The sequence below is a fragment of the Nyctereutes procyonoides genome, unplaced genomic scaffold (genome assembly GCF_905146905.1).
Source record: "Nyctereutes procyonoides isolate TBG_1078 unplaced genomic scaffold, NYPRO_anot_genome, whole genome shotgun sequence".
Taxonomy (NCBI): Eukaryota; Metazoa; Chordata; class Mammalia; order Carnivora; family Canidae; genus Nyctereutes; species Nyctereutes procyonoides.
Genome location: NW_026575052.1, coordinates 18,107,021 through 18,129,926, shown reverse-complemented (window position 1 = coordinate 18,129,926; position 22,906 = coordinate 18,107,021). Strand labels below are relative to the sequence as shown.

At 35.9% G+C, this 22,906-nt stretch overlaps 1 protein-coding gene across 1 annotated transcript in view; it reads left to right on the top strand.

The window, feature by feature from the left end:
• Positions 1 to 22,906, top strand: part of ITFG1 (integrin alpha FG-GAP repeat containing 1) — a 286,036-nt gene that overhangs the window by 3,164 nt on the left and 259,966 nt on the right. The window contains exons 3-5 of the mRNA XM_055332316.1: positions 4,143 to 4,288; positions 4,711 to 4,768; positions 5,988 to 6,062. Coding sequence (XP_055188291.1) covers positions 4,143 to 4,288; positions 4,711 to 4,768; positions 5,988 to 6,062 — 279 coding nt within the window. The remainder of the gene's footprint in view (positions 1 to 4,142; positions 4,289 to 4,710; positions 4,769 to 5,987; positions 6,063 to 22,906) is intronic.

Sequence of the window (22,906 nt, the reverse complement as noted above, 5' to 3'; positions counted from 1 at the left end):
TAAAAAAATATTTAAGTCCCTTTTTGGGCTAATGACTACTCAGACTCTACAATATTTAAACTCAGGCATACGTTAAAAAAAAAAAATTGGGCTTAAGTTAGAACATCGAGAGGAAAGCTTTAAATGGACAAACAGGAACTTATCCCTCTTTAGAAATTTCCTAGTACTGGATGTCTAGTATGGATGCATGTAGTGGGCAGAGAACATAAGTTGATAAATATTATATACAAGAAATGACCTGCTTAGAAGTAATTTTTCTTGGAAAGAAATGTTCGAACAAATTTCAGTTTGTTTGAACAAAGAACTAGAGTTCCACCAAGTTTTTAAAACCCAATTTGTTTCATTTTCTGGTTTTGATTAATGCAGTGTTGTTTGATAGACTATTAAAATTTAGACTTGTTTTTATTTTGTTTAGAATATTTTTCAAAGGAAAAATAACTCTTCTTCACTCTTTTCTTCCCCCACTTCCCTGTTCTTCTCTCACATACAACCACGTTTAGAACCTTCAGTTATTTTGTCTGCTGTTTATTTCCATATTTTAAAATAAGCATTTACAGTGTAATTTCTTGAGTAATTATCTTCCTCTCTTGGATTTTTGTTAGCATAGATGAGGGTTTGCCATCTTTAATTTCTCTCTATCATATCATATTTTTAGTTAAGTCAGTAAATATTATTTACATTTTGACCATGTAGATTATGTGCACTTCAGAACAAACTAGTACATAGTAATTTCATTTCTCTAGAGTTTTTCCTCCTAGAATATATGGATGCTTTTTAAAAAATCAGTTATGTAGCTTTCTGTGTGTATATCCTTAATTTCTTGGTAGATGTCAGATACTTATTGTACACTTTAATTTTCCCCATCGAGTCCTCTACACTTCTTTTTTTTTTAAAGATTTTATTATTTATTCATGAGAGATACAGAGAGAGAGGCAGAAACATAGGCAGAGGAAGAAGTAGGCTCCCCGAGAGGAGCCCAATGTGGGACTTGACCCCGGGACCTGGGGATCATGCCATGAGCCAAAGGCAAATGCTCAACCACTGAGCCACCTACGTGTCCCTAGTCCTCTACACTTGTAAACAATCTGGATTCATTCTCTATGCCTTCTGCAAGGTTAGTATTTGGGGACTTTGTTGTTCTTTCTTGGATCCTGTGCCATTTTATTAGCTGCTTCACTCACTTTACTGGAGTACATCCTTCAGGAAATTCCTGAGAAAGAGTATATGCTATGTCCTTCCATGTCCAAATTTTTTTTTTTTTACTTTTAATACTTTGGTTGGCCGATAGTCTTGTAACATCAAAGTAGAGAACCCCTTCAAACTGCAGGCTTCTATCCGTGGGGGCTTTTTAAAAGGTTTTTTTCTTTAGTGATTTTTTTTTTATTCTCTTAGGAATTCTTATCAGTTATTGGACTGCCTAGGTATATGCTTTATCTCTTATATTTGTGTTTTTGTCATTTCACTTTGTTTTCCTTTCCAGGGGATTTTCTCTATTTGAAGCCTCTATTGAATTTTTTGCTAGCTGTCTTATTTTTTTTTTAAGATTTTATTTATGTATTCGTGAGAGACAGAGAGAGGCAGAGACATAGGCAGAGGGAGAAGCAGGCTCCCTACAGGAGCCTGATACAGGACTCAATCCCAGGACCCTGGGATCGCAACTTGAGCCGAAGGCAGATGTCTGCTCAACTACTGAGTACCCATGTGCCCCAGCTGTCATATTTTTTATCTCCAAGAAGTTTTCTTTGTTCTATTATTATTTTCTCTTAGGAAATTATTATTTTCTATTTTTGTTTTATGGAACTACTTTCTTCTCTTATGTCTTCAAGTGTAGTTTTGAAGTTTCATTGTTCCCCTTATTATCTCTTTTCTTCAGATCCCTTACTGCTATTTATTTTGGCTCTCCTTAATAGTCATAGTTTTCTTCAAAAAGCAGGGGTATCATATTTAAGAATATGGCACTAGAGAGCTAATTGGAAACTCTGACTTTGCATGGTGGACTTATCTCCTGTCCGTTGCCCTGTATGTATGTTCCTGGCTGACTGGCATTGAGAAATAGGGTAGAGCTGAGGGCAAGGGTCAAAATGTTACTTCTGTATATTTTCCATTAACTCCGTTTTTTTTTTTTTAATTTTTTTTATTTAGTTATGATAGTCACAGAGAGAGAGAGAGGCAGAGACACAGGCAGAGGGAGAAGCAGGCTTCATGCACCGGGAGCCCGACGTGGGATTCGATCCCGGGTCTCCAGGATCGCGCCCTGGGCCAAAGGCAGGCGCCAAACCGCTGCGCCACCCAGGGATCCCCCGTTTTTTAACTTAAGTCTAAAACCTTACCCTCTGCTTGTATCTTAAATCCCTAATGCCTGATTAATAAACTGCATAGTTCTTTCCTTGCTGAGTAAGAGGGACATGGGACCATCACTCACAATACAGATTTTCACTTAAACCTGTTTTCAGCCTTCTGCCTCACCTCTTGTCCTTCACAATTTCTGATGACTACAAATTCTGAGCCGCTTGGATATTCTTCTGGGCAAAAAACTTTCCTTGTTAAGCCTTTTTCTTTAGACATTATAGCTTATAGCCAGTTGCTTTGCCCTCGTAAATCAGTTAGCAGTCCCTCCCTTCCATTCCCTATCTCCCTTCATGATCTCTATGTTTTTGAGAGTTAGGTTTAAAAAATTTTTTTTTCATTCTGTATCATGTTAGTGGGTTCTTTGAGAGAAGAAAAAATAAATGCATGTCAATATGGTATCTTTAAATATTCTACTTACTTTTACAACCATAAAGAAGCTGGGCATTTGTGGCAATTAGGTTAAATTTGCACCTAATCCTTTTGTAATATATTCCTATTTATTCCAGAGTACTTTTCCCCCCAAAATTGTGAATTTATTTACATAGTAAATAAATAAGTAGATGCAGTATATGTTACTGGGTATGCACCTCCACACACATGCACATGAGGAGGTCTCCACAATTAGATAGAGTTGGCTACATAGTAGCATATATAGCTGTTATATGATCATTTCTAAAGACCAGGTATTTTTCATGGAAAAGTTAAAGTATTATTGGGATTATTTGAGGAAACTGGCATTACCAAAATGACTTTATCATAATGAAGATCAATTTTAAAGACTAACACAATTTGAACTTCAGCTATTCCATTTAACTAGCTACTAGCTAGGTAGCTGGTTAGTTATTAGCTTTTAGCTTTAGCTATCTAATCACTCCAAACCTCAGTTTCCTGGTCAGTTCAATGAGAATGATAATACCTATGATGTGATGAACTACCAGTTAATAGTTATTAAGCATTGATGTAACATGTGGAACATAGTAGGTAGATGCATTATGATAAAACTATTGTTTTTATTCACTCTGCTTAACCTTGTTTAACCTTTTCAGTATTTTTCTCATTTCCACTTTTTAGATTCTTGATGCTCTTTATAAAACAATTATAGTCTTTTGGAAAACTTGTCTTGCTATTGCTCTAAGTGGAATTAAATAAAGATTGAACTTAAGGCCTATTTTTTTTGATTGGGTCATTCAGACATTATGACAAGACATGTTTTAAGTTTTCAATGTTAATATAATTTCAGAATTATTTCATTATTAAAATATAAAATTAGGTATGTATGTTTTGATAGTGTATTACCAGGATTGGTAAAAAACTTACCTACCATTGTAAATCTTGAGTATTTTTCAGAAATCAAATGATTACTTAATCTTCACATCTATATTAAAACCCAAAATTAAATATTTCGCAAATAATACCTTTGACGACAGTGATAATCTTTGCTGCCTTAACAATTGATTATAACCCTCCATTTCTTATAAATCAGACAAATGCATTGGTGTCCTTGACAAAAGAATTAAAGAATTAAATACAAGGACTGTATACGCCAGCATAAGAACATAAAACTACTTTCTTTTGAAATATTTCAGATTTGTCTTATTTCTTAAGACAAGACAATAATCCTGAATTGTTTTATAGACCAAAGAATACTACATACATGAAGGATGATAAATTAAGAGAATGAAATGAATTAGTTCTGTGATTTTAAATTTTTTATTGAAAATATTTGTGTTTAGTACAAATACAGAAGTGTCCTTTTCTATTATAGCTTGACTAGATACCTGTGTTTCTTTTAGGAATCACAGTGCATTAATAACAAGTGTAGTCCCAGGGGATTATGATGGAGATTCACAAATGGATGTCCTTCTGACATATTTTCCAAAAAATCATGCCAACAGTGATTTGGGAGCTGTTATCTTCTGGGGACAAAATCAAACATTAGGTAAATTTGTTTTAAGAGTTTTTAATACTTATCATTTGATATTAAAGGAAAAAATAAACCTGTTATTGCTAGATAAATATAAGCATTTCATGTATTTAAGCATGGACATTTTAGAGTCAGGTGGTTTTGTGCATATTGTCAACTGCTCTAGTGCTAAATTATATTTAAAGAAGACTCACCTAAGAGATTTTTAGATTGAAGCCTCTAACGAAAGTTATTATAATGATGGTCTTAACTATATAATAAACACCAGTATTTTGTGCTGATGTCTGTTTAAGTTAGATTTACAGTGTCTTGTTAATAGTAGTAGTTGGAATTAATTATAGATGAATCTTGAAAAGAATAAAGATATCTTACCCCAAGTGTAGATATCAAAAGTAATATAAAGTGCCTGCTGACTTATATATTTTCTTTCTATACAGATCCTAACAATATGACCGTACTCAATAGGACTTTTCAAGATGAACCCCTAATTATGGAGTAAGTATGTGCTTGTTTCCCTTTGAATGAATTTAAACTTAACAACGTAAGGTTTCTCATATAAAAGACTATTTTGTGAAGTAGCATTGACACTAAATTCATTCGCCCTTTGACACTGACAGAGGCTTATACCCTTGATTATATGGTATTTATTTGCCATGATAGAAAAGGAAAGTGAAATTCAATATTTTGGAAAGAGGAAGAAATTTGTGTTTTTGTTTCTGCTTCAATAGCTTTGAATGTGTCCATAATGGATCTAGGTTAATGATAGCCATGTCAGTTTTCAAATAATTAAGGTAACTATTTCAGGGTAAAACTATTGGTGTTTGATGGACAGATATGAATGGTATGAGTTTCCTCCAGAGATTTAGAAAGATGTCTATATTAAGGAGAAACTTACTTTTTTTAAAGCTCTTCTTTAGTGTTATTTATTTTTCAAAATAGACCCAAGTGCAATCCAAATTCCTGTCAGGAATTTTGGGAGTCATGTAGAGATCATTTGGGGATTATAAGCAATGTACAGACTTTTTCTTGTTTCCATTACTGCCTTTCGTACGATTATTAAAAACAGTCATGTATCAGTAGGTCAGTGAACATTAGAAGTCTGAACTATAAACCTGTAGATTAATCATCTTAAGGGCCTTCAGTTTGATTTCTTTCATAGTTGTGTATTTTTCATTGTTGTTGCAATATTTAATGGCCAGTACAAATTTTTACACCAACTGGGGATTACTTTTGTGGGTTATTTCTCCTAAGTCCATCTAACTACATGGGTAGTTGGGTCTGAAATAAGTGCTGTCTTCTTGCCAGGGATGGCCAAGGTTATGCAGAAACTATAGACAACCCTAATATTTCACAACGAAAGTTCATTTCTTGCTTACATGTGTGTCCAGTGTGGGTCAGTGGTAGGCTAAGCTCTGTGCCATCACTTAGAGGCCAGCCACATCATCTGTGGAGCAGGACCATCTGAAACACATGTTCTTCTCATGGCCACCACAAGCTTTAAGAGGGCTGGAGGGTCCAGTAATAAATAATAATAAACCCTTTGGCCTAGAAGTGACACATGTCTGACACTTGGGATGACATTTTGTTGACTACAGCAGAAACTGGTGAGCATTTTGATGGCAACTACACCTCCCAAAGGTTATTTTCCTTTTAAAGCTAGAACATGACAATTTTATGAAACAGCTACTTAATGTTTTTAATGTTTTCCTTTCAGCTTCAATGGTGATTTAATTCCTGATGTATTTGGTATTACAAATGAATCTAACCAGCCACAGATACTGTTGGGAGGGTAAGTAAATATGATTATAACTATGCCATTAATTGTACTTATTGCTGCTACAGGATCTGTGTGTCTATGTGAATTGATTACTTTAACCATTAGGAAAAAACCCAGCTTACTGAAAATCCTTGCTCTCAAAGATTTTTAAATGGCCATTTGGTTGACATAGAAGCTTTCTCAAATAATTTGGGATTTGAACTGCAACTGCTGTCTAGGAAGAACCATCTTAATCCATTTATCCCTCTGGAAATTAGAAATACAGACTTGACAAGTGCCCATTTGAATTTGGTTCATTAGATGTTTTTTTTAGGAAAGATTTAACTTAAATAGAATGGATAACTGCAGTCTTGAATGAGTTCTCCACCTTAGTCATGTTAGCTCTGAGGCTTTTACTGATAAGCCCGTTCCTTCTCCCTTTTATTTGTTCAGAAAGCAATCAATAATTGCTTGAGAATGTCAACACTCCTTCTCTGGGCTCTGGAAACTTTTCTGCATGTACTTTATGCTTGACCAGTATGTGCTAAAATTCTCTTACCATCCATTTGTGCCATGTTTCAAAAATCTATTTGGAATCTTGTGTTCAATGATATAGTTCCTCTAGACTTAAATAGAACTGGCCTCCTAATATTTATAGCACAATACTTTTCATGAGATACCTTTAGCTTGGTTAATTTATTCTTTGTCTGATAAGGGAAAAATTTAGTTCAACATTGGGCACCTGGGTGGCTCAGTTGGTTAAGTGTCCAGTTCCTGATTTCAGTGAGGTCATGATCTTGTGAGTGATGGGATCAAGACCCATATCAGGCTCTGCACTCAGCAGGGACTCTGGTGGAAATTCTCCCTCTCCCTCTCCCTCTGCCCCTCCTCCCACCTGCATGTGTGCGAGCAGACTCTGCTTCTGTCTCGCTCACTCTCCCTTTCTCTCTTGCTCTCAAATAAATAAGTGTTAAAAAATATATAGTACAGAATGAATTTACTTGTTTGACTTTCCAGCAAGTGCGAAGAAGTACCTTTATTAATCTTTCTTCTCCAGGTGTTTGAAAATCTAATGTATTCCCTTTCTGTGTTTTGGAAAAGTCATATATTTTTATATTTACCTTTTGAAATGTGATTTACAGCCCATAGATGAATAAATTATCTAAATTTAAGGTATTATGAGAAGACACTGTCACATTTCCTATCACTTTTTCTGAAGGTTTTCAATAAATAATATGGATGTTTTGATACTAGTGATAGTGATCTTTGAGGGACTTAACTATGAATCTTGAATGAGAAACTTGTGGGGTTTTTTTCCCCAATCTTTGAAAAATACCTGGAAGAGAGCCCTGCTCTAGAGACCAATTAGATGGAGATCTTGCTTTGCCTTTGTAGCCCTCCAGGGAACTGACTGTGGGTGGGGTCGGAGGGGAAGGCACAGTTCATTCCTGCCACTGCCAAGTTCTGCTTATTTGCCTTGGGCAGGGACTACTCAGGAAACTGTCTTTTTGTTTCTTTTCTACATGTAGGGGGCACCTGGCTGACTCATTTGCAAGAAGCAACTCTTGATCTTGCAGGGCGTGAGTTCAAGCACCATGTTAGGTGTAGAGATTACTTAAATAAATAAGAAGTTGCGGTGCTTAGTAGCTCAGTCAGTTGAGCAACTGATTCTTGATTTCTGCTTAGGTCATAATCTCAGGCTCACTGGGTCATGGGGTTAAACTCATGCTGAGCAGGACCTGGACGTGAGATTCTCCTTCTGCCTCTCCCTCTGTACCACCCCCCACCTCATGTTCACCTGCACATGTGCCCACACATGCTCTCTCACTCACTCTCTCAAATAATCCTTTTAAAAAATAAAAAATAAATAGGTAAATGAATAAAGGCATACATATGATTGAGAACGTGATGATGACTTCTGGCCTGCTCTATTTCATGGTAACTTCCGTTTTAGTCAAAGAAATACTTGGAATAAATACCTTTCGTATGTAATTTGACCTTTAGAAATTAAAACTTTTGAAGTAGGTATTATTTTTAATTCAGAAAGTAAACTTTCTAATATCTTTATGGTTTTTTACTTAATCTACAAAAAAACTAGAGTATCATGTGATTTTGTCATAGGTTATTCATAATTTTGCATTAGATTTTTTTCTCTGATGCTTACTGAAAAACAGTAGCTTTTTTTTAATTTTTTTTTATTTATTTATGATAGTCACAGAGAGAGAGAGAGAGGCAGAGACACAGGCAGAGGGAGAAGCAGGCTCCATGCACCGGGAGCCCGACGTGGGATTCGATCCCGGGTCTCCAGGATCGCGCCCTGGGCCAAAGGCAGGCGCTAAAACGCTGCACCACCCAGGGATCCCAAAACAGTAGCTTTAAAAACTTATTCTGGCTAGAGACATATTTTATTCTTTAGACATAATATACCAGAATATTATGTATACTGTATACCAGAGTATTCAGTATACTGGAATAGTATTCCTGGTGTTTTATTCTCATTTAAACTTTCATTTACAGATTAAACAATAATAACTAACCATACTATAAGTAATAAATTTGTATCCAAGATTTATGCTGATGCCAGTTTAAAAAATGAAATTATATAAATTGGCAGAAAAGAATTCCTGTCAATAGCATCGTTGGGATAACTATAGCCTAGTGATAATTATCATTCCAGACAACAGAAAGCTGAATTTGTCTCTAAAGGAGCAAACATTAATGTGTTACTAAAATAAGAAAATAGGGCAGCCCCGGTAGCTCAGCGGTTTCGCGCCACCTTTGGCCCAGGGCGTGATCCTGGAGACCTGGGATCAAGTCCCACATCGGGCTCCCTGCATGGAGCCTGCTTCTCCCTCTGCCTGTGTCTCTGCCTCTCTGTCTCTCTCTCACCATCTCTCATGAATAAATAAATAAAATCCTTAAAAAATAAATTAATTAAATTAAATAAGAAAATATACTTAGGCTGTATCACTTTTAGAAGTTACAGATATATGTACAGGTAAATAAGTAAAAAAGCCATCAGCAATGACATTTTAGACTATTCATGTGACCTTGATTGGCAGCCCAATCTGATTTATCAAGAAACCCAACCTACCTTTTGCAACTTAAATGTGCTTTATGGTCATAGCAGACCCAAGATTATCTTAAATTTAATTAAATTTTACCAACATCTTAATTTTATGGGAAATTCACAATGATCTTTAAATAGAGTACTGAATGCTCCCATAGGATTGTGCTGAAAAGCCCAGCTGTAACCTGGTCTAGTGCAGACGTGGAAATAGGAGATTTCCCACAAGTGAAACTAGCATGACTGATTTGGCTAGAGTAAAGATACACATACATAGTCAGTCTAAGCAGGCAATGGTAATAGGCAGAAGGATCCTTTTTAATTGATAATGTGGGGGCTATCTAACAAGGACAGGAAGGATGCTAAATCTACTTAGATGTCAGGGATAATTGAACTATATTAAATGATCAAAGGTGAGGCTTCAGTTTGTCTCAACCTGACTTTATAATGACTTGAAATAATGTAATTGTGTGCCATATTACTTAGAAATAACACCTAGCCATTAAGTATTAGAGCAGCTTTCGCAATGATGTGAGGTTATCATTAATGAGCATTTTCTTTAAAAGAGAATTTGAAACTGATGTTGCATAAGCATTCAGAATATTTAGTATTGAAATGAAAACATTTGTACCTGTAATTTTAATCAAAGCCAAATATAACATTGGTCTGTTCAAATTTCTGTGACTCATATACTGAGTTCAAACACATTTCTGGGTCAGGCCCAAGTTGTATACTTGGGAATATTAATGTAGATGTGTCATAGATAACTGCTGCTTTGCCATGTACTTTGTTCACTTCACAAGTGATTGCATAAAAATTTTGAATGAATATTAATATCACAGAAAGCAGCCATTTTTAACTATTAGTTATAAGGATGGATATTTTTCTCCACTGCCAGCAAAAAACTGTATCTTCTATCTAAATATAGTTAGCCACTCTCAATCCAAGAGATGTAAATCCCTATTTTTCTACATAATATCCTCTTTTCTCACTTTATACCAATGACTGATTTATTTAATCACGCTTCATTTTTACTGCTTATTTTATTGGTTTGCTGATGCATTACAGAAAATACTGCAAATATTGGTCTTAAATAATGATCTGATATTATGTCACTTAAATCTGTTGTTTAGAAAAAACACAAAAATTAATGATTTATAACACAAAAGGAACCAAATAATTAGCACAGCAGCTTTTAACTTTGTAATCATTCATAATCTTAACAAAACAGGTAGCTTGAGATGATTCATATTTTCTGATATAAAAATACTAGAATTCCCCTAGCAGCCTTCTCCCCTCTCACTTTTATACCCTGTTTATATTTGGAACATTGTTGTTTAAAGGAATCTATTAGAACTTGAGGAATTAATTTTTATTAGTATTTCCATAGAAACAGTGCAACAGTTTTCTAACTTTTCTATTTTCCTAAAGAAATATTCCTGTTGGAGATAAATTCTTTTGTTTTTCTATTGTTTCTTATCTAAACCTTTTCTTTTCAAAACTAAGCCACAGAAATAGTGAAAAGCTTTAACAGATGACAAAATCGAATATGATATGATTATTTCAAATGGCATGTTACTCAAGGATCTCTAATTTGATTTTCTGGATTTCCACCAGGAACTTTTGAAGGGTCATATGATCCACATTCCCTGGTAATTGATCATACTGCTTTGTTTTTTTGTTTTTTTTTTTTTTTATTTATTTATGATAGAGAGAGAGAGAGAGAGAGAGAGAGAGAGGCGCAGAGACATAGGCAGAGGGAGAAGCAGGCTCCATGCACCGGGAGCCCGATGTAGGATTCGATCCTGGGTCTCCAGGATCGCGCCCTGGGCCAAAGGCAGGCGCCAAACCGCTGCGCCACCCAGGGATCCCGATCATACTGCTTTGTTTCAGGTATTGTCTGGCAGTATTGTTTGTAAGTGAACTTTTGTTTGTTTGTAAGTAAATGATTTAAGATGTTATCCTTAAAATTTAGTCACTTTGCCTTTAGTTAAATATTACAATTTTTAGCTATTCTTTGTAGTAATCATTTGGAAGGAGATCAGCTTTTTTGAGAAAAGCATAGTTTTATAGTTTCTGTGTAAAGAAATTTGATAGTAACATTTCATCATGAATATTGATGATTTAAAATGTCTTGGATTCAGCCTATTTCTATTAGCATATGTCAAGTTTTTGTTTCCTTCTTTGAGAGTAAACTATTTTTTACTTCATTACTATTTGCATATGTACTGAAGAAAGTCTATTTTAAACGAAGCATAGTATACACTGAACTGTACATTTAAAAATGATGGAGATGGTAACTTTGGTGTTATATGTATCTTATAAAAGTAAACATAATTGGAAAAAGAAAATCATAGAGAAGCTGTGTATACAGCACACCAAGCAAGATCAGTATATATTATTTCAATTTAAGGTAAAATGATTCAAAATAGTTTATAATAGTTTGTAATTTGGAAAATACAGTTTAAATCTCTTTCATTAGATTTCTATTACTTTTTTTTAATGCATTTGCCACTGAAAATGCCATACAAGTACTTGATATTTACCAGTCTGGAGGCCTAAGCTCTAAGCTGCAGTTCTTGGGTTCCACAGTGGTCCTGAGTTAGACAGTCCAGCTATGAGGGCCTGTGCTTCTCTTAAGTTGTACTTGCCTGCTCTAGGAACTAGAGCACATCTCCCAGGTATATTACAATGCACACTCAATGGAGGTAGGAATACTGGGACAAAATAAGGATATGGTGGAAAGAAATCTCCACATTTTCTTCTGTGAACATAAGATGTTATTTCTGTGAAGTCCTTAAGATTTATCTGCTCCATTCCACACCTTTGAGTTCTTAGAGATACCCATAGTGAGTGTATGACTCATCAGGTATCACCGGGGTAACTTTGTCCTCCAGTGATGCTTTTCTTCGCCCCTAGATCCTCCCCTAGGTTCTCCCCTAGATCTTGCTCCTCACTGTGCCCCTCCAAAAGAGGCATACCATGGAGTTGCACAGCTTATCTGTGTTTTTTTTAAGTGTGTATATATATATATATATTATTTTTTTTAAGATTTTATTTTTTATTTGTGAGAGACACAAAGAGAGAAGCAGAGACATAGGCAGAGGGAGAAGCGGGCTCCTTGCAGGGACCCGGATGTGGGACTCGATCCCCAGACCCAGGATCATGCCCTGAGCCTAAGGCAGATGCTCAACCACTGAGCCACCCAGGCGTCCCTCTTTTCTGTGTTCTGTGAGGCTTAGGGTTGGATGGAGAGAGAAGAGAAGAAATAATATCTTAAAGCTGGTTTTTTAATTATCTACTGAGTAACTCTGGGGCTTGGCACGTTACATTACTTGTCTTATATTTTTTCTCACAACAGATAGCTCATGTGGCTAAAGAGGCTCTCGGAAGGAGGTTGCTTAGAGAGGCTAATTCAAAGGTGAAGTGACCACTACAAGCTCGGGATTCAGAAATAAATGGTAGATCTGGGATTTGAATCCTAGTCTTCCAAATTCTACAGCCTGTACTCTTGTCTTCATTTCTGTATAGCCATTACCATTCTTGTAATCACAGAGGACCTTTGGTGGTGCTGCTACATGGCTAGCTTGGACTTCCTCATAGCGTAGTGGCTACTTGCCAAGAAGGAGCTTTCTAAGAGGTGTAGGTAGAAGCTGTAAATCTCTTCCAGGCCCAATCCTGGAAGTTAAACTGCATCACTTCTGTTACACTCTGTTGATCAAAACAGATCAGAGAACTAGCTAAGACTCAAGGGAATTGGAGGATTATAACCTCTCCCTATAGATGTGAACATGGCAGAATTGAAATGTGAAAGAGTATGTGGGATGGGAAATAATGTGGCCATCTTTGGAAACACAACACAGTATATTTGTGTTTATTTACTTTACCATGAATGAAGACCTGCCAAGGAATATGCAAACAGATCATTTAAGTAAATCACTTTCTATATCCTCAGGTTTCATAGGTACTCCTACCTAAAGTTGATGTGCCTGAGAATGTACCTGTTTTCACTATAATTTTCTCCTCCTTCGTATGAGTATGCCATATCCCTTACCCTTCCTAAATTTTACTCATGTGTTTCCTGGAAAGTAAAAACCCAATGGCACCAAACATAGATATACTACACTATTTCCAATATTTCTGTTTCTTAATACCCATGTCTCTTAAGATGAAGGTTGACTGCAAAAGGGAACATTTTGATCCACAGTGAGATATTCTGAATTCAGATGTGGTAGAGTAGGATTATGAGAGTATGAGAGTAATGACAGTTTTGTTTTAATGACTTTGCCTCTTCCATTCCCTGACTGTTGTCAATAATCTGTTAACTGTTGAGAGAGGGACCTGTGAGAATAAAGCAAAAAGCATCCATAACAAACACCCTATCCCAATAAGCAGACCTTTCAGCTTTTCTTAGTACTCTATCTCTAGGAAACAACATTAACTGGAAAGAAGGCACCTTTCATCCCAATGTAGTTTTGGATGATGACAATGATTGTTATATATGTGACTAGAATGTTCTCTAGGACTACCAAACCTACAAATAAAACTTTTACATAATTTCCTTCCTATTCGATATGTATTTTTCTATCCTATAGCTGAAAACTATTTTATCACATCATACAAAAAAATTCTATTTAAAGTCAAGGATTTTATTATGTATTATGGAATATTTGTTTTCTTTCTCTTATTATTAAAAAATAAATTTAGTGCTGGCTCATAAGCCAGATGATTTTTTATAGTATATGCCTTTATCATTTATTACAGTCATAGGAAAAGTTTGTTCTGTGTAAAGAATTGTAAAACAAGTGTTCTCATTTTTATATACCCTTTAAAAAAATGTTTATATTCTATTTTTATTGAATTACTCCAAAAACCAGATAGCAGAGGTCAATATTCATGCACATTTAATGAAGAACTATTATACTTTATCATATTTCTTGTATTATAAATTATTTTAGCTGTATTGCATTGCTATAAGTTAACTGATAAACAGCATGTTGCTTTACTACCTTCTTTTTATAACCTATTTTATAAAAATAAGTAAATCAATTTTATACAAACTATGTTATTTTAATCTTGACTGCTTTTAGTAATCTATCCCACAATATATATTCTATACTTTTCTCAGCAGTTTTTATACTATTCTTTGAAAGACACATTAATGCATATATTTGAATTGAGAAACTTAAGTCAAACTTTGACAGAAAATGACATTCATTTGGAAATTGGTTTGACAAAAAGAACTGGCTTTGCTAATTGGATTATATGGCAGACATTTTTCATACATTGAGTTAAATCAGCTCTAATATTTTTTACTTTTATTTTTAAAAAATTTAAAGGTATGCAAAGGTACATAGAATGAGACATTTAAATTCCATATAACTTACTTGTCCACTCTTACCAGTCTTTTTTTTTTTTTTTTTTTTTTTTTTTTAAAGATTTATTTATTTATTTATTTATTTACGATAGTCACAGAGAGAGAGAGAGAGGCAGAGACACAGGCAGAGGGAGAAGCAGGCTCCATGCACCGGGAGCCCGATGTGGGATTCGATCCCGGGTCTCCAGGATCGCGCCCTGGGCCAAAGGCAGGCGCCAAACCGCTGCGCCACCCAGGGATCCCATCTTACCAGTCTTATTTCTTTCACATCTTCCCCTCATTTTTCTCTTCTGGCCCACACCCAATATATTTTTAATCTATATTTCAATATGTGTTTCTAAAATACTTCTAATAAAGATTTTAAAAATACATAACCATGATATATTTATCATGATGTATTTATCATATATATATTAGATATATGTATCTAAATATCTAAGAATCATTTCCAGGGAGATTTTAATTTAAATATATGAACAAGATTTCTTAGCATTTTTACCTATAAAGACGGAGGCCATGAATAGACTTTTTGCTGAATCCTGTCTCATTCTGGCAATGTCATGATGTTAGGAGGAAAAATAGTATATTTTAAAGCTCTGGTCATTACTTCAAAAAATGCATTTCAATAAAATTTAAATTCCATTTTAATAAATTATCAAACTATGTGTTTTCACAGTTGTACACTAAGAGTTAAAATAATGCAACTTCAGGCCTGGGTGGCTTAGTGGTTGAGTGCAGACCCCGGGGTCATGGGATTGAGTTCCGCATCGGGCTCCTTGTGAGGAGCCTGATTCTCCTTCTGCCTATGTCTCTGCCTCTCTGTTTCTCATGAATAAATGAAATCTTTAAAAATAATAATAAAATAAAATAATGCAACTTCAAAGAGATTTCTTTTAATATTTGAATATATGAACAAAACCAACTTAAATGCTAAGTTTATGTATCAATTTGTAGACATACATTTCTTGGAGACATATGATAGAGTGACACTACAACCATTAAACAAATTTCAGATGTAAAAACATTTTTTTAAATTTTTTTATTTATTTATGATAGTCACACAGAGAGAGAGAGGGGCAGAGACACAGGCTGAGGGAGAAGAGGGCTTCATGCACCGGGAGCCCGACGTGGGACTCCATCCGGGGTCTCCAGGATCGCGCCCTGGGCCAAAGGCAGGCGCTAAACCGCTGCGCCACCCAGGGATCCCCATTTTTTTTTTAAAGATTTTATTTATTTACTCATGAGAGACACAGAGAGAGAGAGAGAGGTAAAGACACAGGCAGAAGGAGAAGCAGGCTCCAAGCAGGGGGCCCGATGTGGGACTTGATCCTAGGTCTCCAGGATCACACCCTGGGCTGAAGGCGGCACTAAACCACTGAGCCACCCAGGCTGCCTCTTTTTTTTTTTTTTTTTTAAGATTTTATTTATTTATTCATGAGAGACACAAGCAGAGGGAGAAGCAGGCTCCAAGCAGGGAGCCCGGTAAAAACATTTTATATCAAGATAAAGTTCTGTAAGAAAAATGGAATATAAGTACAAGGTGGGTAAAAAAGGGAAAGATGTTTAATTAGAGAAGACCTTATTCGTGTGTATTTTTAAGTCTACTAGAGTTAATATACAGTGTTTTAGTAGTTTCAGGTGTACAATATAATCATTAGACAATTCTATACCTTACTCTGTGCTCATCAAGATAAGTGTAATCCCTTTAACCTACTTTACCCATCCCCTACCCACCTGCCCTCTGGTAATCGTCAGTTCTCCATACTTAAGAGTCTGGGTTTTTTTGGTTTATCACCTTTTTCTTTCCTTTGTTTTTTGATTTCTTTTTTACATTCCACATATGAATAAAATCATGGTATTTGTCTTTCTCTGATTTATTTTGCTTAACGTTATACTTGATTCACCCATATTGATGCAATAGACAAGATTTCATTCTTTTTTTAAAGCTGAATAAACAGGTCTCACATTTAGGCCCTCAATCCATTTAAGATTATTTTTGTGTATGATGTAAGTGGTACAATTTCATTTTTTTTTTTTGCATGTAATTATCAGTTTTCCCAGAACCATTTGTTGAAGAGACTCTTTTTTCCATTGGATATTATTTCCTGCACTGTCAAGGATCAATTGACCCTTTAATCATGGGCTTATTTCTAGACTTTCTATTCTGTTCTGTTGATCTGTCTATTTTAGTGCCACTATCATACTGTTTTGATTACTACAACTTTCTGGTATAATCTGAAATCTAGAATTGTGCTGCCTCCAGCTTTGTTTTTCTTTTTCAAGATTATTTTGGCTATTTGTGGTCTTTTGTGGTTCCATACAAATTTTAGGATTGTTCTAGTTTGTGAAAAATGCTGTTGGTATTTTGATAGGAATTGCATTAAATGTGTAGATTGGTCTGGGTAATATAGACATTATAAGAATATTGGTTCTTCTTATCCATGAACCTGGGCTATCTTCCCATTTGTATTGTCTTTAATTTCTTTCTTTCATCAGTGTTTAATAGTTTTCAGAGTACAGATCTTTCACCTCCTTGGTTGAGTTTAGTCCTAGGTATTTTTATTATTTTTGGTGCAATAGTAATTTGGATTGTTTTCCTAATTTCTCTTTATTAGTATATAGAAATGCAACAGATTTCTGTACATTACATTCTGTACATGCTGTATTTTGTATCCTGCAACTTTACTGAATTTGTCAGTTCTAGTAATTTTTGCTGGAGTCTAAGGTTTCTATATATGGTATGTCATTTGCAAATAGTGAAAATTTTACTTTTTCCCTATGAGTTTGGATGCCCTTTATTCCTTTTTTATTTTATTGGAGTTCAGTTTGCCAACATATAGCATATCACCCAGTGCTCATTCTGTCAAGTGCCCCCCTCAGTGCCCATCACCCAGTCACCCCAACCCCCTGCCCACCTCCCTTTCCACTAACCCTTGTTCGTTTCTCAGAGTTAGGAGTCTCTCATGTTCAGTCATCCTCACTGGTATTTTCACCATTTTCTCTCCTTTCCTCTTTATTCCCTTTTACTATTTTTTATATTCCCCAAATGAATGAGACCACATAATGTTTGTCCTTATCCGATTGACTTATTTCACTCAGCATAATATCCTCCAGTTCCATCCACGTCAAAGCAAATGGTGGGGTATTTGTCGTTTCTAATGGCTGAGTAATATTCCATTGTGTACATATGCCACATCTTCTTTATCCATTCATCTTTCAGTGGACTCTGAGACTCCTACCACAGTTTGGCTATTGTGGACATTACTGCTATAAACATTGGGGTGCAGGTGTTCTGGGGTTTCACTGCATCTGTATCTTTGGGGTAAATCCCCAGGAGTGCAATTGCTGGGTTGTAGGGCAGTTCTATTTTTAACTCTTTGAGGAACCTCCATACAGTTTTCCAGAGTGGCTGTACCAGTTGACATTTCCAACAATGCAAAAGAGTTCCCCTTTGTCCACATCCTCTCCAACATTTGTTGTTTCCTGTCTTACTAATTTTCACCATTCTCACTGGTGTGAGGTGGTATCTCATTGTGGTTTTGATTTGTGTTTTCCTGATGGCAAGTGATGCAGAACATTTACTCATGTGCTTGTTGGCCATGTGTATGTCTTCCTCTGTGAAATTTCTGTTCATGTCTTCTGCCCATTTCATGACTGGATTGTTTGTTTCTTTGCTGTTGAGTTTAATAAGTTCTTTATAGATCTTGGATACTTGCCCTTTATCTGATACGTCATTTGCAAATGTCTTCTCCCATTCTGTAAGTTGTCTTTTAGTTTTGTTGACTGTTTATTTTGCTATGCAGAAGCTTTTTATCTTGATTAAGTCCCAATAATTCATTTTTGCTTTTGTTTCCCTTGCCTTCATAGATGTATCTTGCAAGAAGTTACTGTGGCCAAGTTCAAAAAGGGTGTTGCCTGTGTTTTCCTCTAGGATTTTGATGGATTCTTGTCTCACATTTAGATGTTTCATCCATTTTTAGTTTATCTTTGTGTATCGTGTAAGAGAATCGTCCAGTTTCATTCTTCTGCATGTGGATGTCCAATTTTCCCAGCACCATTTATTGAGGAGACTGTCTTTTTCCAGTGTATAGTCTTTCCTCCTTTGTCAACTATTAGTTGACCATAGAGTTGAGGGCCCATTTCCTGGTTCTCTGTTCTGTTCCATTGATCTATGTGTCTGTTTTTGTGCCAATACCACACTGTCTTGATGATCACAGCTTTGTAGTACAACCTGAAATCTGGTATTGTGATGCCCCCAGGCTCTGGTTTTCTTTTTTAACATTCCCCTGGCTATTCAGGGTCTTTTCTGATTCCATACAAATCTTAAGATGATTTGTTCCAACTCTCTGAAGAAAGTCCACATGGTATTTTGATAGGGATTGCATTAAATGTGTAAATTGCCCTGGGTAGCATAAACATTTTCACAATACTAATTCTTCCAGTCCATGAGCTTGGAATATTTTTCCATCTCTGCCTCTTCCTCAATTTCTTTCAGAAGTGTTCTGTAGTTTTTAGGGTATAGATCCTTTACCTCTTTTGGTTAGGTTTATTCCTAGGTATCTTATGCTTTTGGGTGCAATTGTAAATGGGATTGACTCCTTAATCTCTCTTTCTTCAGTCTCATTGTTAGTGTATAGAAATGCCATTGATTTCTGGGCATTGATTTTGTATTCTGCCACACTGCCGAATTGCTGTATGAGTTCTGGCAATCTTGGGGTGGAGTCTTTTGGGTTTTCTATGTACAGTATCATGTCATCTGTGAAGAGGAGAGTTTGACTTCTTCTTTGCCAATTTGAATGCCTTTTATTTCTTTTTGTTGCCTGATTGCTGAATCTGGGACTTCTAGTACTATGTTGAATAGCAGTGGTGAGTGTGGACATCCCTGTCGTGTTCCTACCTTAGGAGAAAGGCTCCCAGTGTTTCCCCATTGAGAATGATATTTGCGGTGGGCTTTTCGTACACGGCTTTTAAGATGATGAGAATGTTCCCTCTATCCCTACACTCTGAAGAGTTTTGATCAGGAATGGATGCTCTATTTTGTCAAATGTTTTCTCTGCATCTATTGAGAGATCATATGGTTCTTGTTTTTTCTCTTGTTGATATGATCTATCACATTGATTGTGTAACAAGTGGTGAACCAGCCTTGCACCCCAGGGATAAATCCCACTTGGTCATGGTGAATAATCTTCTTAATGTACTGTTGGATCCTATTGGCTAGTATCTTGTTGAGAATTTTTGCATCTGTGTTCATCAAGGATATTGGTCTATAATTCTCCTTTTTGGTGGGGTCTTTGTCTGGTTCTGGAATTAAGGTGACACTGGCCTCATAGAACGAGTTTGGAAGTATTCCATCTCTTTCTTTCTGAACAGTTTTAGTAGAATAGGTATGGTTTCTTCTATAAACGTTTGATAGAATTCCCCTGGGAAGCCATCTGGCCCTGGACTTTTGTGTCTTGGGAGGTTTTGATGACTGCTTCAATTTCCTCCCTGGTTATTGGCCTGTTCAGGTTTCTATTTCTTCCTGTTCCAGTTTTGGTAGTTTGTGGTATTCCAGACATGCATCCATTTCTTCTAGATTGCCCAATTTATTGGCATATAGCTGCTCATAATACATTTTTAAAATCATTTGTATTTCCTTGGTATTGGTTGTGATCTCTCCTTTTTTATTTGTAATTTTATTAATTTGAGTCTTTTTTGTTTTTAATAAGGCTGGCTAATGGTTTATCTATCTTATTAATTCTTTCAAAGAACCAACTCCTGGTTTTTTTATCTGTTCCACAGTTCTTTGGTCTCTATTTCATTGAGTTCTGCTTGAATCTTTATTAACTCTCTTCTTCTGATGGGTGTAGGTTTTATTTGCTGTTCTTTCTCCAGTTCCTTTAGGTGAAAGGTTAGGTTTTGTATTTGAGTTCTTTCCAGTTTTTTGATGGATGCTTGTATTGTAATGTATTTCCCCCTCAGGCCTGTTTTTGCTGTATCCCAAAGATTTTGAACAGTTGTATCTTCATTCTCCATGAATCTTTAGTTTCCATGAATCTCTTTAATTGTTCTTTAATTTCCTGGCTGACCCTTTCATCTTTTAGCAGGATGGTCTTTAACCTCCACGTGTTTGAGTTTCTTCAGATTTCTTCTTGGGATTTGGTTCTAGTTTCAAAGCATTATGGTCTAAAAATATGCAGAGGATGATCCCAATCTTTTGGCATCTGTTAAGACCTGATTTGTGACTCAGTATGTGGTCTATTCTGGAGAAAGTTCCATGTGCACTTGAAAAGAATGTGTATTTATTTGCATTTGGATGTAAAGTTCTGTAAATATTTGTGAAATCCATCGGGTCCAGTGTATCATTTAAAGCTCTTGTTTCTTTGGAGATGTTGTGCTTAGAAGATCTGTCATTTACAGAAAGTGCTGTGTTAAAGTCTCCCAGTATTAGGGTATTATTATCTAAGTATGTCTTAACTTTGGTTATTAATTGATTGATATACTTGGCAGCTCTCACATTAGGGGCATAAATATTCATGATTGTTAGGTCCTTTTGTTGGATAGACAAATAAATAGTGGTATCCCTCTTCATCTCTTACTGGTCTCTTAGTGGTCCTTTTGTTGGATAGACAAATAGATAGTGTCCCTCTTCATCTCTTACTACAGTCTTTGGGATAAAGTTTAATTTATCTGATATGATGATTGCTACTCCTGCTTCTTTTGAGGACTATTTGAATGGTAAATGGTTCTCCAACTGGATGCCCTTTTTTCCTATACGTGGTTTGATTGCTGTGGTGAAGACATCTAGTAGTATTTTGAATAAAGTGGTGAGAGTAGACATCCTTGTCTTATTCCTGACCACAGGGAAAAAGCTCTGTTTCTTTTTACCATTGAATATGATGTTGGCTGTGGGTTTTTCCATATATGGCCTTTATTATATTAAGCTGTGTTTCCTCTAAACCTCCTTTGTTGAGGGATTTTATCATGAATGAATGTTGTACATTGTCAAATGCTTTCTCTTCATTTATTGACATGATCGTATGGTTTTTATCCTTTCTCTTTTTTTGTTTTAAGATTTTATTTATTTGAGAGAGAGACAGCATAAGTAGGAGGAGGAGTAGAGGGAAAAGGAGAGGGACAAACAGACTCCCCACTCTAAGTATGGAGCCCTACTAAGAGCTTGATCCCAGAACCCTGAGATCATGACCTGAGTTGCAAGTCAGATATATAACTGACTGAACCACCCAGGCACCTCTATTCTTTCTCTTATTAATGCAACATATCACTTTGATTTATGAATATTGAACCACCCTTGCATCCCAGGAAAAATCACAGTTGATTGTGGTGAATGATTTTTTTAATATGTTCTTTGATTCAGTGTGCTAACATTTTTTTTTGAGGATTTTTGCATGTGTATTCAACAGAGATATTGGCCTGTAGTTCTTTCTCTTTTTTTACATTTTTATTTAAATTCCAGTTAATTTACATATTGTGTAATACTAGTTTCAGGTGTGCAGTATAGTGATACAGCATTTCCATACATCACCTAGTGCTCATCACAACTGTACTTCTTATTTGCTATTTAACCCATCCCCTCAAGCACATACCTCTTGGTAACCATCAGGTTTTTTTTTTTTTTTTTTAGGTTTTATTTATTTATTTATGAGAGACACACAGAGAAAGGCAGAGACATAAGAGACATAGGCGGAAGGAGAAGCAGGCTCCCTTTGGGGAGCCCAATAAGGGACTTAATCCCAGGACCCTGGGATCTCGCCCTGAGCCAAAGGCAGATGCTCAACCACTGAGCCACCCAGGCATCCCTCAGTTTGTTTTCTATACTTAAGAGTCTGTTTTTGGTTTGCCTTTTTTTTTCCCCTTTGCTGATTTGTTTTGTTTCTTAAATGCCACTTATGATTGAAATCATAATGGTATTTGTGTTTTCTCTCGTCTTTTCTCCATGTTGTTGCAAATGGCAAGATTTCATTCTTTATAGAGGAGAGACATTCCATTGTATATATTTACCATATATTCTTTATCCACTAATCATCAATCAGCATTTGGGTTGGTTCCATAATTTGCTATTGTAGGTAATGCTGCTATAAACATCAGAGTGGGGGATCCCTGGGTGGCGCAGCGGTTTAGCGCCTGCCTTTGGCCCAGGGCGCGATCCTGGAGACCTGGGATCGAATCCCACGTCGGGCTCCCGGTGCATGGAGCCTGCTTCTCCCTCTGCCTGTGTCTCTGCCTCTCTCTCTCTCTCTCTCTCTCTCTCTCTGTGACTATCATAAATAAATAAAAATTTTAAAAAAAATTTTTTAATAAAAATAAAAATAAACATCAGAGTGTGTGTATCCCTTTGAATTAATAGTTTTGTATACTTTGGGTAAATATTTAGTTGTGCAATTGCTGGATCATAGAATGCTGCTATTTTTAACTTTTTGAGGATCTTCCATA